Source organism: Prinia subflava, chromosome 21 (assembly GCF_021018805.1).
Source record: "Prinia subflava isolate CZ2003 ecotype Zambia chromosome 21, Cam_Psub_1.2, whole genome shotgun sequence".
NCBI lineage: Eukaryota > Metazoa > Chordata > Aves > Passeriformes > Cisticolidae > Prinia > Prinia subflava.
In genome coordinates this window covers 7,130,734-7,145,642 of record NC_086267.1, presented here as the reverse complement: position 1 = coordinate 7,145,642, position 14,909 = coordinate 7,130,734, and the positions used below count along the sequence as shown (strand labels likewise).

The window sequence follows — 14,909 nt, the reverse complement described above, 5'->3', positions numbered from 1 at the left end:
CTGGAGGAAACCAGACGTGACAAGTGCTGAAGCAGAACTTCTCAGCTTTGTGGTGGCTCCTCGCCAGATGAGATCACAGCTCCTATGGAATCTTGTCTGCTTTTATTTCCTTAATATTTGACTTTCTTGCTTCCTCAAGAAGCAGGAATTGCAGATCTTCAATACTTGCTTTGAGCACTGTCTACCTCACAACAGCACCAACAGAGGCAGAGGGGGGTGACAGACAAGGGCCAGCGTTTATGGCCTGCAATGGGATCCCTCTGGGCCTTCCTGGAAAACAGACAGGGATGGAGCCTGGATCAGCAGAGACTGTTCCAGCTCCCATCCTTGTGAATTTACGCCAAGACTATGAAAAGGAAGGTGGGAGGAGGAATGACTTGGCATGCCTGCTTTCTTGTGGTCAGCGTTCGGCTCTGGGGTCTGGATGGGGATGAGCATCCACCTTCTGAAAACTGCGTTCCTTTTGAAAGTCTGAGGTTAAATATTTAAATCCTTTGGGCCCCCAGCATGGACTGTGAGGCTGGAACAGACGTGGATGTGCTCTCTGCCCGGCTGACACTGCCCCTGCAGCAGGATCCTGCTGCCCCCGGCAGCACCGCGCTGCGGAAAGCGGCTGCAGCAGCGCGGGCAAGCAGCACCCTCTGCTGCCGGCAGAGCTGTCTCCAGAGCGGCTCCGGCCTCCCAGAGAGGAGCCGAGGGGAACCGGGACCTGATTTACTGTGCTGCGTGGAGAGGGGAGCCCAGGAAGGAGCTGAGGCACCCACAGTCAGTCAGTGGCATAGCCCAGCCCCTTCGGCCCCTCCCTGGCCGCGATCCAGCAATTCCCGGGGCTGGGAACGCGGGGACGCTGTCCCCCCTCCTCCCAGCGCTGTCCCCACTCCTCCCAGCGCTGTCCCCACTCCTCCCAGCGCTGTCCCCACTCCTCCCAGCTCGGCACATCCAGAGTGATGCTGTGCCACCACCAAACTCCCTCCCGAGAAAGCCGGGACGATGCAGGACCCGGGTGAGCTGAATCCTCGTCGCCCTTGGGGATTTTCCCCTCCCTCCTGCTGCAGACTTTTTGTTTTTCCCGAATTACTGACATCAGTCAGGTCCATCCCCACCCGGGATATGCACACCTCACACAGGCACGGAGTGTTTGGTCTCTCCTCCATTTGCTCCCTCCCCCAAGGACAAGGTCCCTTTTCTTCCCCAGCACCTGACTCCAGCTTTTCCTTCTTCATGTGGGCAAATATCCAAAACCTGTCTGCAGCTCCAGCCCCAGAGAACTGAGCTCCCGTTCGTCCCCGCTCACCCCTCAGCGCCTGTGCCAGCCCTGCACTGCTGCAGGACTATGCCAGCCCTGCACTGCTGCAGCACCCGTGCCAGCCCTGCACTGCTGCAGCACCCGTGCCAGCCCTGCACTGCTGCAGCGCCCGTGCCAGCCCTGCACTGCTGCAGCGCCCGTGCCAGCCCTGCACGGCTGCAGCGCCCGTGCCAGCCCTGCACTGCTGCAGGACCATGCCAGCCCTGCACGGCTGCAGTGCCCGTGCCAGCCCTGCACTGCTGCAGGACCATGCCAGCCCTGCACTGCTGCAGCGCCCGTGCCAGCCCTGCACGGCTGCAGTGCCCGTGCCAGCCCTGCACGGCTGCAGTGCCCGTGCCAGCCCTGCACGGCTGCAGTGCCCGTGCCAGCCCTGCACTGCTGCAGTGCCCAAGCTCAGCCCGTGCTGGCCCTTGGGCTGCACCCTGAGCTCACACTCACACAAACACTCAGGTCAGAGCCGCAGCTCTGCACTCTCTGTTATTCAGCAGCTCCATGCTGTGGTGACAGTATCCATGGAGATGCAGCTCGGAGTAAATGTGGATGGGGAGACTTTCCTGAGGCCATTCCAGGACCTGCACAGCACTGGGTGATTCCATCTTCTCACCTTAAAAGGGCTTTGGCTGCTCCTTGTTTTGGAAAGTCCTGGCCTTGTCTGGATGAGACACCAAAAAAGCCCAAAAAGCAACAGTCAGAGGGAACATTTAATGCTGCAGCGACTCTGTCCACTTTGCACAACTACAACCCAAAACTTCACTCACCAGGAGGACAGGGAAAGACCACTCATCTCTGGAAGAAATTAAAAGACACTTCTTGTTAAAAACTATTTATTTTTTATAAATATAATTCTTCATTCATTAAACAACATGAAAATAATCATAAAACTTTACTCATGGAGAAAAATTACAATTTCATTTATAAAAGTTGAAGTGAAAAATGAGTTATGTCCAGTGTTAGTTTTCTGCAAAACATATAATCATACCATTGAATTGTAGGAATGCACTTGACATTAAAAAAATTAATAAAAATTGGTATCAATAATCACTTATGGGAGAAACAGACTGTAAGAAGTTACTCCATGGAGCTGCCTTTGCAAAGAAAGGTTAATGCAAGCTCTCAAGAAGGTGCACACCTTCTATTAATAACTTTCACAAAATAAAAATAGCCCTGCTTCCTTGGCCTACAGCCCAGAGGATTGCTACCATTCCTCCTCATTGGATTTGTTGCTCATTTAACCCTTCTTCCCATCCAGTGTCTCTCTCTTTCTAGTCAAAAAATATTCAAAAATATTTGGTTTTCATGTAATTAAGTATTAAACAGTTTAAGAGGAATTGTCTGTGTGACAAAAAACACACTCTTGAAAAATCCCCCAAACAACCCAGATAGCTCCAATCACCAAGGCAAACGTGTGAAAACCTTAAATGGATTTTAATAACATCTAGGATAAATTTTGGGGTGCCCCACTAGATAGAGACTTCACAAATAAACCCTATTTTCAGCTGCAAAGAACAGTAGCTCTCTGGGAAAAACCTCATAACCCCCTTACTTAAAAGTGCAAATAAAGCTCTCTGTTTATTTCAAGAGGTGCCAGCCACATATCACCAAGCAAGTGTGCAAAAATAAGAAAACTCCAATGCCACAGTAAGACAGGAATAGTCTCTGTAATTCATAACAATATAGTTACTGTCTCAAAGGTCACTTTTTCCTTAAAACTTGTTCCCTCACACCAAACACAAAAGAACTGGAATGAAGTTAACACGGACATTTTTGTTTAGAAAAAAAAGATTTCTCTGCTAGCCAAACCCAACAGTTCCTCTGAGCACCAAGCTTTTCCCTCAGCAATTACACAGCTCTGTGAGCTGCCACGCTCCTCAGCCTGTCTCCGTTATCTGAACAGCCCAAAAAGGAGTTTGTCCTCCTTCCCATGCCCTGTGCCACCACCCACTGCATGCAGCCAGTTTGTGCCCCAGGCTGAGCCTTGCTGCTGGGCAGCCTGCACAGGCCCTGCAGCGCTGCAGGGAGCTCACAGAGCAGAGCTGCATTCAGGGCCTGCCTGCCCCAGAATCCAGGGAATGTCCCTGCTCCCAGGGAATCCCAGGGAGCCCAGCCACAGCCAGGGCTGGCTCACAGCACGACGGGCTGCAGGGACAGGGTCCCACATCCACGTGCACACCACCATCATTCCACTGAGACACCTCTGGCCCAGCCACACTGAGCAGGGCACGGGATGAACGAGTTGTTATTGTCCTTTAGCCTGAGAATTATATAAAATTTAAAAGAATTTGGCAGGCAGTTGATTGAACAAGTCACAAGTAGTGCCTCTGAGGTAGATACATGCCAATAAGCACAAAGACCTGACAGACAAACTGAGGCACTTCAAGGTGAGGTCATTTGTCCAAAGTCTCAGTCAGAACCCAGAGCAGAGCCAGAAATGCTGCTCTGGGCTCTTGGCTGCTCTTGAGCTCTGGGCACTGAGCTCTCTGCAGGCTCAGTGGACACCGTGAGGGAAAATCCAGGCTGCAAAGGCCACGCAGACAAGGGGGGAGGGACACGGGGCAGGCGTCACCCCAGCAGAGCCTCATAATCCACGTACCAGACCAGCTGGCCAGAGCTGGGGCTGACCCCCGAGATGGGCCACCTGTGGGGCTCGCGGCCCACCCTGCTGAGCAGCGCCGTGATGTCGTGCTTGCCCTTGCCCAGAACCAGCACGAACACGCGCCTGGCCCTGTTGATGAGGGGCAGGCTGAGGCTCATCCTCTGGTGGGGCTTGACAGGGCTCTCGGTCAGCACCACGGTGGGAGCCCCCTCCAGGCCGCTCTGGGAGCGGGGGAAGAGCGAGGCCGTGTGCCCGTCCGTGCCCACCCCCAGCAGCACCAGGTCGAAGCTGGCGTCGGGCACCAGGGCCGCGATGTCCTCGGCGTAGAGCCGGGCGCCGCCGTCCTCCTCCACGCACAGGCGCCGGTTGAGGTGCACGGGCATGGGGTGGATGTTGAAGTAGGGCAGCCTGACGTGCTGCAGGAGGTGCCTGTGCAGGCCCAGGAAGTTGGACTCGCCGTCGGTCAGGGGCACGCAGCGCTCGTCCACCTGCCACACGTGTGTGTGCTGCCAGGGGAAGCCCAGGTGGTGCCTGGCCAGGCGCTGGAACAGCCCCGCGGGGCTGGAGCCGCCCGACACGGCCAGGTGGAACTGCCCCGAGCGCGCCACGCTGCTCACGGCCGCCTCCTCCACGTGGGCCGCCAGCTGCCAGATCAGCTCCTCGGCCCAGGCCGCCACCAGCGGGCTCTGCCGGAACTTGGACTGGATCGCCCTGAAGTCGCTTGGCGTCTGCCCGCCGGGGCTCAGCACCTGCGCCGGCTCCGCCACGGTGAACGCCAGGCCCCCGCCCACCATCTCGAAGTCCAGCAGGTGCTGGTTCTCCACGCCCCCGGGGTACAGGCGCGGGGGCTGCCGGGACGTGCTGTCCAGCAGAGGCGTCCAGAAGGCCCAGGAGGCCAGCAGGGTCTCCGTGGTGATGAAGAAATCCTTCCTGCCATGGTAGATGTTGGAGATGAGGACAGAATACGCATCTCTCTCTTTCACAGGGCTGTACACGTAGAAATCAGACAGTGGCTGTCCAAAGATGTGCAGGTCTGACCGAGCCTCTGCTTCCTTCCAGCTGTCCTTGGGCATGACGGGCTGGAAGAGGTTCCTGCTGACCAGCACCGCGGGCGTGTTGAGCGCGCCGTGCCCGAAGTAGAAGACGATCTGCTTGGGTTTGCACTGGCTGTGCCCTGCGTCCCTCAGGGCGCCGCTCTGGGTGCAGTAGGCCCTGTTCTTGAAGAGGAGCCGGGCGTAGCCCACGCGCTCGTCCAGGGCCTTCCCGGAGGCCAGCAGCAGCGGGACCCCGTCCCAGCGCAGGCTGCCGCTGCGCACCAGCACCCCTGCAACGGCACACGCCCGCTGCAGCCCGGGCAGCATGCACTGCTGCCTCAGACCCGCCCAGCACTGCCCTCCTCAGCTCCCTGGAGCCGCCGTGTCTCTGGCTCCACGTTCAGCCCTTCACTGCCTCCCCAGACCTCGGTGATCCCTTCCCAGCCAGGCCATTCGAAGATCCTCACTCCCTCCAGCTCCCCTGCTGTGCTCCCTCCCAGCTATCGCACTTGTTCAGCCTCCTTTCATCCTGCAGGAAACCAGTTTCTGAGCATGAACATCATTTAGACAACGCCCCTCATGTTCACAGCATGGCTAGAGATGGCCTCGTGGTTCACTCATCACAGAGAACAAAGCTTTACTCCTCAGCTGCAGAGAGCAACTCGACTTTATGGAAAGGCAAAGGAGCTTACAGGCCACTTCTAAAAACAATGCAGAGATTTCCTAATAATGGGCCTTAGCTCCCACAGTTCCCATTCCCTGGATCACTGGTTAACTGACATGACAACAGCGTTACCTTGTCCAGCTCCCAGTTACCGTGTCAGTAATGCCTGGACACATCCCTGAGTCAGCAGTGAGCTCCAGAGCCACGGAGCTGGTCCTGCATGCAAGGGCTCACCCCTCCTGCTCTCCTCAGCTCTGCCTGCTCCCCTTGCCAGGGCCCAGCCCAAACTCTCACCTGCAAAGGTTGGCGTGGTGCTGACGGAGGCCCGCGCCTCCTGCAGCTCCTCCTGCACCTGGCTGTCATAGGCCTGGTACTGCCCCAGCACGGCACTGCTCCTCTCCAGGCCCCAGAGGGACTGCAACGCCTGCAGCTTGTGCTGCACCACCTCCTGGGCACTGCTGACGTTGGCAGGGAGCTCCATGATGAGGAACATGAGGGCCTCGGTGAGGTGGTTCTGCAGCACGTCCCGGATCACCCCGTACTGCTCGTAGAAGCTGGTGCGGCCTGGGCACAGCGAGAGGCAAAATGCTGCTCAGGTGGAGAGGTTCCCTTGTCTGCACCATAACCTGGGTGCCAGGGACAGCAAAGCTCCAAGCTCCCCTCCTCCCCACCCAGCAATTAACCTGAAGCAATCAAGCTCAGGGAAGCTGTGGATGTCCTGTCATGTGAGGTGTTCAAGATCTGGTTGGACCAGAGCTTTGAGCAACCTGTCCTAGTGAAAGCTGTCCCTGCTTGTAGCAGGACTAGATGGTTTTGCTGTCCTCAGAAGGCTCTGGCTGAGCTGTGCCCTTGGGAGACAAAGTTTCATGCACAGAGCCACGCTTCCATTGCCTGCCTGGCTTCTGATGCAGGTGGGAACAGTGGGAAAGGACAGTGCAGTGCTGCAGTGACTCAAGGCTGTGTCACACTGCAGCCTGCATCACGACCACAGGCTTCCCCTAGTGACTGATAATTTATCTCCCCCGCCCTAATCCAAAGGCACACTCATTAATGGAATCAGTGCTGCAGACTTGCTGGGAGCCAGGCTGCCAGCTGAAGCTGCACAGGGGAAAAAAGAAATCAAATGACAAATGCCAAAGTTGCTCAGAGAGGGGAGGGCACAGGCTGTGCACAGACAATGCCGCTCTCCCTGGATCTCTCTGCAGTGCATCCCTCTCCCACAAACAGCTCAGGTCAGCTCTGGGCTGCCAGACCAAAGATTAGCACTCCAAGTCTGATAAAATTGCATTAACTGAGTCTGCGGTGGCTGAGGGAGGGAGACAGAGACAGAGTGAGTGGGGCAGCAATCCTGCTGGTGCAGGAGCCAGGGCACCTGGCGTGCCCAGAGCCGCTGCAGGCGCAGCCCAGCCCGGGAGCTTTGTGCTGAGCACTGCAGAGGGGATGCTGCAGCATTGCAGGGAGGCAGTGCAGCCGTGTCCTTCAGCAGGAGACCCACGCTGCCACTCCGGGCTGGGACTGTCCCTCTGCAGTGCTCTTCCTATGACAGGCAGGGAAAGGAGCAGGCAGGCAAACCCAGAGTCCCAGGGACCAGAAACATCCAGAGGAGATGCACGAGCACCTCCCAAAGAGCAGCACAAAGGCACACTCGGGGTGAGCCTGGTATCTGACAGGACAGCAACACAAAAGGGTTGTTGTTACAACAACCACGTTACTGAGCTGGAGTGGCCTTAGCCTGCATCAATTCCAAATCTAGTGCTGTTTGCCAAGAACTGCGATAGAAAGGTCAGCAGTGCCCCCAGAGCTCTGCAGCAGGAAAAGGTGGGGGTTCCAGATGGATGGCAGATTTGCCCCTGCTCCCAGATGAATTGCAAATTAATTTTTTTCTTAGAGGCAGCAACACTACCTGCAGGTGAGTCAGTGTCCAGCACAGGAAGTGTAGGACAGTCCCTCTCTGTTTCCAGGGAGCAACACACCATTCACCTGCTCCTTTTGCATTTCTGCAGCAGCACCACCCCAATGGCCACCTCCCCCTGATTAATGAAGCTGCCAGCTCCCACTCACTCACCCTGCACCCTCGCCTCACCAACCTTTAGCATCCACAGTCTCCTTCAAGACAACCTCCACTCTTTCCACGTGGTGTCGGTTCCAAATGGGGTCCAGAAACTGTCGGTTCTGATCCCGAAAAGGCAGGATATGGGCCACAGCCTGAGAGGGGAAAAACTCAATAAAAACTCAGCAGACTCCCACAGTGCCTCTGCCTCACTGCCCCATGCAGCAGAGCAGAGTGGCTCAGAGAAGAGCAAAGCAGCAGGAGAGCCTGCAGTGATGCACAGTGGGGTTGCCAGTGACTGTCCAGGGCAGACACTAAAGGTCTTTCTGAGGCATTTTGAGGTTTCATGTGAAAAGGCTGAACTACAAACTGCAGAGCACTTCATCTGTATCTGTCAGAGGACAAAGGGCTGAGTCAGACCATCCTGGGACTAATGTAAGGCTCCAAAGTGCTGAAATACATCAGTTCAGATGCTTACACCACTAAAGCCATCTGCTCTTTTGGGGAGACAAAATAAACCCCCCAAAACAAAACAGAAGAAATCCCCGCTCTTAGTGGAGATGCTCTCCTTGCAGCTGGACATGCAACTTCTGAGTAAAGCCTGCCCACGCTGCCACGGCTGGAACAGGCTGTTTTAAAGGGTGGCATCACACTCGTGAGAAGCAAGGATGGCATGTCCTTGAACACATTCCCTCTGGGACAGTGCAGCTCCCGAGCTGTCCCTGCAGCAGGCAATCCTGCCAGCCTGGAGTGCAGCACAGGGCAGGAAGAAACCTCCCACTAAGCATCCCACAGAACTCACATCCCATCAGCTCCTTATCATATCAAATGAAGGAGTGCTTGCAGAAGCCATGGCAGAGCAGAGAGGCCTGTGTGTAATGGGATGTGGAGCTGTGAGAGGACAGGTGCTGCTTACTCAGTGAAACCAAAGCCCTGACCTTGGGGAGGAGGCCAGAGGAGTTCTGCATCTCTGCTCCAGGCCCACAGAGCCCAGCCCTGCTCTGAAGGGACCCTCATCACTCCAACAGGAGCAGGCCCTGCCTTGGTCTGCACATTTCCTCTGCTGTCCCAGATGGACAGCAGCACAGGAGAGAGAAACAGGACAGGATTCCAGGAGCAAACGGAGGCTCTGCATGGATTTGGGAGGGGAACAACGCTCTCAGCAGATGCACAACTGACCAGGAGTCTCCCAGGCGCCGAGCCCCTCGGCCCGGCAGGGGCCGCGCGCTGCTCACCTGCTTGCCCAGGTAATGGTCCACCCGGTACATCTCCTCCTCCCTGAAGAAGCCTGCCAGCTGTGCAGCCAGCTGCTGGGCCGAGTCCAGGTCGTGGCCGAAGGGCTTCTCCAGCACCACGCGCAGCCAGGCGCCGGCGCGGGGCCGGCAGCTGCTGTTGATGTGCTGCGCGATCTCCGCGTAGGCGAACGGCGGCACCGAGAAGTAGAAGATCCTCCCGGCCTCCCTCAGCCCCTCCTGGCCAAGCAGGGTCTCGATCTCTCTGTTCAGGGCTGTGTAGTTTTCGGCAGTCTTCAGCTGGTGGTACTGGCTCAGCTTCAGGAACTGGTCCTTGAGCACGGCGCAGCGGTTGGGAGCCTCGTCGGGGGGACAGGACAGCTTCTTCAGCACGTCAAACATCAGCCTCTGCCCCGGCTCCAGCCCCGCCAGGGCAGCCCCGTGGAACGTGAAGCTGTGGCCACTGCTCACTTGGTCCATGTAGAGCTGGAACAGTCCCTGCCACAAATACTTCTTGGCCAAATCACCCGTGGCTCCCAGCAAGACCACGGAGATGTGGCCCTGGGACGCTGCAGCTGGGGGTGGGAGGGCTCCCACGAACAGCACCGTGCACAGGACCCTTCCCAGCATCTTGGGGAGAAGAGGCAGAGCCAGGAACACTGGAGGCAGGAACAAAACCCCAAATCAATCCATGCTGCAGCACTGCAAAAACCAACACAAGGTACCTGCTTTCCCCAGAAGGGCCAGGGGCTTCTGCAACAGCCTCTCCTCCCCTCCGTGATCTGAACCAGGGCAGTAATTTGGGCTCTTGGCAAGCCTGCAGCCTCCTCCTGCACACCAGAATGGAAGGCAGCGTGTGCTGAAGGTCTTTGGGCAGCACGTGCACTGCTCCCACAGCTGAGGGGGCTCACAGGGAAACTGAACCCCGTTTTTATCCAAATCTCAGAGCTGGCCACAAAGGAGCACACGTGCCTGCACACTGAGCACATGTGCCTGCACACTGAATCCTGCTCCCAACGTCCTGCTTGGGACTTTGCTCAAACAGTGCTGGGCTGCCTTGGCATAGCTTCATGTCAATATTGTCAGAGCAGCTCAGGGACAAACACAACCACTGGCAGTCCCAGGCTCTTCTTCTTTCACTTAATGGCTCCTGTGCACCACCACTGAACTGGGCTCTACTGCCTGCTGGGGACTGGTGTGATAGAAAAACTCTGGGGAAGAAGTTCAGACCTCAGATTGATGTGAGCCAGTCTGGATGCAGCCTCACAGTGGCCGTGTCTGTAGCCAGGTGACAACCTGGGGTTTGTGTTCTGCCTCCTGCAACCTCCACCATTGAAGAGCAGGTCCTGTTCTGGCCTTTTCTACTCAGTGCCCATTCAAACCACTGCAGCCAGGCCAAAAAGTCCCTTTGCTCATGCTTATTTATTCAAAATAAAGTTGTTTTTAAGAGAAAAGACACATTTAGCACTTACACTGAGAAACACAGCAGTGACTTTGCATCTCAAGAGATGTAATGTCACTGAAGAGAGGTTTAGTCACTCCTGTATGGGTGACTAAACCCCTGTGCTGCTCTCATCACGTCAGGTATTATCTCAGCAGCTCTCACACTGGCTATCTCCTTCCCTTCATTTCATTTTCTGAAGCCTTCACAGCACACAATGTAATTCACTTCTTTATAACTTTTTGCTCTGGTCAATAAACGATGATAATTAAACAGTTCTAAGGAACATCTGGATATCTCTCCCTGCCTGCAGCTTGGAACTGGTCTGCAAAAATCTTGTGTTTCTCTCTCCAGCAGACTCACCTGTAACACAGGAGCTTTAGAGACCACAGTGGCAAAAGCAGCTGGAAATCTTTCTCCTGCACAGCCTCTCCCAGCGCAGACCTCGCTCCTCCTGTGGCTGGGTGTCTCTGATCAGTGGTCAGGACAGACCAGGCAGGTTGTTCCCTTCCTGGAAAACGGGAGGAAAGACCCAATTACAAGAGAGAAAAAACCAGAGGTGCCTGAGCCAGCAATGTCCCAGCACATCCTGCTCACCGTCCTGCCCCTCTGGCTGTGCTCAAGCCCTTGGCTGCTGTTTGTGAGCAGGTGAAACACAGGTGTGTGTGGTAATTCCTGCTCCCAGACAGCTACAGCAAGGTGTAACAGAGTCTGTAGGTTTAACTCCTCTCTCTCCAGCCCCTGGCGTGGCTGTCTCCCCTCCCTCCCTTCTCTCCTTGCTGCTGGAGCCCCGTGGACTCACTGAAGGGATCCAGCCAGCAGCAGTGGCAGCTGCAAAGGGGCACTCCTGAGGTTTTGCCTGCAGAATAAATGATTACCTGGTTTCCCTTCCCCCTCTGTGGAGTTGTAACACAAAGATGACAAAGTTTCTCAGTGCAATAAAGGGGTATTTACACTTCTTGAGCAACCTTTGTCCCAGGAACCAGGGGCATTGACACACTGCCTGCTGCACCCGGGCAGCCCCGGCTGTGCTGCAGCCAAGGAGCAGCACCCAGTGAGGGATGGCAAAGGTCTGGGTGGGCCACGCTGCTGCAGACCCACAGAAAAGAGGGAATTAGCCTGGGAACTTCCTGGCAGGTTCAGCCACAGTCACGTGTATTCCCAAACCAGCGGAAAGCGTTTCACAACCCTCCCAATTGCAAAATACTGAGCTGCACTGCACAGAATAAGCTCAGTAAACCCAGCAGTGTTTGTTTACTGCTTTCATATCAGCTAATCACCACTCCTCACATTAAAAAATAATACTCCTCAAATCCCCCAGCCAGGCAGAACAAAGTTACTCAGTCAGGCTTCAGGAAAAGACTCCTGGGCCTGATCCACATAAACACGTAAGAGCTTTGCCCAGCAGTGAGGCTGTGCATTCCCTTGCACAGCCACTGCAGTTCCTGTTCCACAGGAGTGCATTTCAGGTCTTCATGGAAAAAATGCAAAAGGTATTTCTTGTCACCACTGTATCCTCGCTGAAAAATAATCACCAGATGCAGAGCCAGAATAGAGCTGGATTGTGGTGATCCTTGTGGGCCCCTTCCAGCTGAGGATATTCGATGATTCTGTGCTAAATGCAGCATGGCCTGGGGTTCCCACAGGGCTCTGCACAGGTAACACACGAAGGAAAAGGCTCTGAGATTCTCTGAGAGCTGGGGAAACCCTACTGGTCTGCACTGGCAAACATCAGGACAGGAACAACCTCACCATCAGCTTCTGGAAAAGTCCCAGGCTTAACGAGGAGACTCACATTAAAGGCAGGCTGAGAGGTGCACGAATTCGTGTTTGGCCCTCCTGGCTCTGACTCAGCCTCACTCCGTGTGCGCTGGCCCCAGCATCGTGACAGCAGCCGTCCCCAAATCCCTGGAAAAGCAGGACAGGGGGACCGTGAGGAAACCACGCCAGGGCGTGGGCAGCGCACGGGACGGGAGAGACGAGCTCAGGGTGACAGGGATGGCAGGGATGAGCTCAGGGTGACAGGGATGAGCTCAGGGTGACAGGGATGAGCTCACGGTGGCAGGGATCTGACCACCTGTGGCACGCATGGCCCCGTGTGGCAGCGGCTGTCGCAGCCCCGAGCACCGGGAGGGACCGGCCCGCCGCCCCCGGAGCTCCGGAAGGCCGGGCCGCGCTGGGGATACCGCGGGCTGAGAGGGCAGCGTGGCCGGGCCGGGAGCATCCCTCCTCCAGCGCCCCTCCATCCTTCCTCCATCCTTCCTCCATCCCTCCTCCAGCGCCGCATTCCTCCCGCGGAGCCCCGGCCGCCCACGCGGTGCCGTTGCGGGCAGGCCGGTGCCCGGTGCCGCGGGCTGAGCCCTCCCCGGTCCGACCGACCCTTCCCGGTCCGAGCTGACCCCCGGTCCGAGCTGACCCCCGGTCCGAGCTGACCCTCCCGGCCCTTCCCGACCCCTCCCGGCCCCTCCCGGCCCGGCCCGGCCCCGCCGCCCCCCGCTCACCTCCCGCCCACCGCACCGCGCCGGCGGCGGCGGGCCCGACACAGCGCCCCGCCCGCCGCGCGCCCGCCCCGCCCCGCCCAGACTCTGTGGTTGGCGGCGGCTCGCGCCTGGCGCCGGCGCTCGGGAGGGAGGAAAAACCCGCAGGGCTGAGGGGACGCGGGGACACGGAACCCCCGGCGACACAGAAACCCCGGGGGGACGCGGACCCCGCCCGGCACCGGCCCTGCGAATGCGCCTGGACCGTGCGCTCGCAGCCTCTGCACGCCCGGGTGGCATCCCGTGTCCCCATGGATGGGGCGTGCTGCGTTCTCCTCTCGGTGTTTGGGCTGGAAATGTTCGGAACGCACCATTGCAGCAAAACCTGCACCGCACCCGGGGCTTTGGTGGCCTTCAAGGCCGAGTGGCAGGAGGCAGAAACACGATGAGCCTTAAGCACCCCTCCAACCCCAGCCATTCCTTGAGTCTGTGAGTCACGCAAAAACAAAAAGTATCTGCTTTCCCCAGCCGGCTGGCCGGTCTAGTTTTACACCTGTATGTGTGGGTACATTTGTCTACAGCCCTTGCATTACTTTGTGTCCTGAAATGACTCTGGCATCCCCCTCCTCACCACATGTGCATCCACAGCTCCAGCCCTGCGTTTCTAAGCACAGGAATTACCTTGCGAACCTGCTGGGCAGCGTGGCGGGTCAGCCTGGCAGTGCTGGAGCACAGCAGCTTTTGTGGAGGCAGGAGGGGCGAGCAGAGGCAGGCAGGGGAGGAGCAGGGGAGAGGCGTCTCTGCAGATGTGAGTGGCAGCAGCCGGGAGCTGTGAGCAGGGCTGGGGTGTGACAGCTGTACCTGCACTCCAGAGCGGATGGCGCTGCATCCCATGGCCACAAACGCCGGTCCTGCTCTCCTTCACTCCCGGGTCTCACATGGTTTCACACCGGTAGATGCTCTTCACCACCACTGCTTTGTACGTGGGGAAACTGAGGCACCGTGGCAGAACCAGCACAGAGCTGGGGCAGCTCCTGCTCAGGCGGGTACCCGAGAGAGGAGATGGCACCCAGGGCAAGCCTGGCCTGTATTTGGGATCTGGACACAGGGAGAGCAGTCTGGGCCAGAGGAAAGTGTCCCTGCCCGGGGCCCGTTTGGGTACAGCAGGCGGGGAGAGCCCTGCTGCAATCCGTGTTCTGCTCTGGAAGAAAAAGGGGCTTTGCCACCTCCTTTAGCAGAAATCATCGAAGAGCAGATCTCCCTGCTGCGTATTTCTGGCACATGGAATGAGATGAACAGCTGAGGCCCTGGTCACTTAAGCTTGTTATTATTACAGACAGAGCTGGAAGCTGGGAGTAGCAGCAGTTGTTTAACATCTTCTGTTGAGAGACCATGTTTTCAGCTAGTTATATGATGCCAAACTTTAAATATTGAGGCTGAAATTGTAGGGGTGGTTTGCTTTATGCAGTCATTTTTTTGGAAAGCTGAAAAAAAAATAGTGCAGCTATTTCTGAGCTGAAGGTCAGGAGATAAAATAGGTTTTTTGACCATGTTAAAAATACCTCAGCTGTTTCATTAAGGAGCTCTAATATCTCATAATTTGGGGCAAGTAAGATTTTGTGAGGATGATGGTTTGGATCAGAATGTGCTTTTGTCAAAGCCTTTTCAGGCTTCCTCATCTGCGTGTGCCTTTAAGGGAAAAAAGTCCAGTGTGACAGATGAGACATGTGATGGCAATAGAGGCATAAAAGGCAGCTAGCAAGGAAAGGGACATCAAGGAGACAGATGTTGTACAAGCAAATAAAAAGCTCTATAGGAAAAAGAGCTGTCCTGGGTGGTGTTTAAGGATGGTGTGTCAGAGGAGGAAGCGTTAAGCTGGAGAGAGCAGCTCATCAGTTCAGAGCCTCTGTGAACCCGGGGCAGGGGCTGTGCTTTGGCATTGCAGTGGAAATCTCTTCCACAGCCAGGGTTCTTTGTTTAGGGCTGGGGAAAACAATGTAAAACTGAGTTTGCTGCAGAGGGGCCTTGCTGCCCTTTGGTGTTGCAGCTGCAGACCAGGCTCGAGGTGTGGAGGTGACGCTGAGCTGGGCTGGGGTTTGCACTGCTCTGAAG

General features: G+C 56.5%; 1 protein-coding gene across 3 annotated transcripts; it reads right to left on the bottom strand.

The window, feature by feature from the left end:
- Positions 1–2,113: 2,113 nt before the first annotated feature.
- On the bottom strand, positions 2,114–13,503 carry H6PD (hexose-6-phosphate dehydrogenase/glucose 1-dehydrogenase). 3 transcript variants are annotated; one of them, XM_063417277.1, is made up of 7 exons: positions 13,479–13,503; positions 12,116–12,228; positions 10,684–10,831; positions 8,883–9,538; positions 7,685–7,802; positions 5,892–6,161; positions 2,114–5,223 (listed from the first exon to the last, which is right to left on the bottom strand). In XM_063417277.1, exons 4-7 carry the CDS (start codon positions 9,507–9,509, stop codon positions 3,866–3,868), a joined length of 2,373 nt encoding a protein of 790 aa, XP_063273347.1. In that variant the 5' UTR covers positions 9,510–9,538; positions 10,684–10,831; positions 12,116–12,228; positions 13,479–13,503; the 3' UTR covers positions 2,114–3,865. The 3 variants fall into 3 exon arrangements, with proteins under 3 accessions (XP_063273347.1, XP_063273345.1, XP_063273346.1); XM_063417275.1 differs by lacking the exon at positions 13,479–13,503 and adding an exon at positions 12,822–12,874; XM_063417276.1 differs by lacking the exon at positions 13,479–13,503 and adding an exon at positions 12,398–12,681.
- Between the last annotated feature and the right edge of the window lie 1,406 nt (positions 13,504–14,909).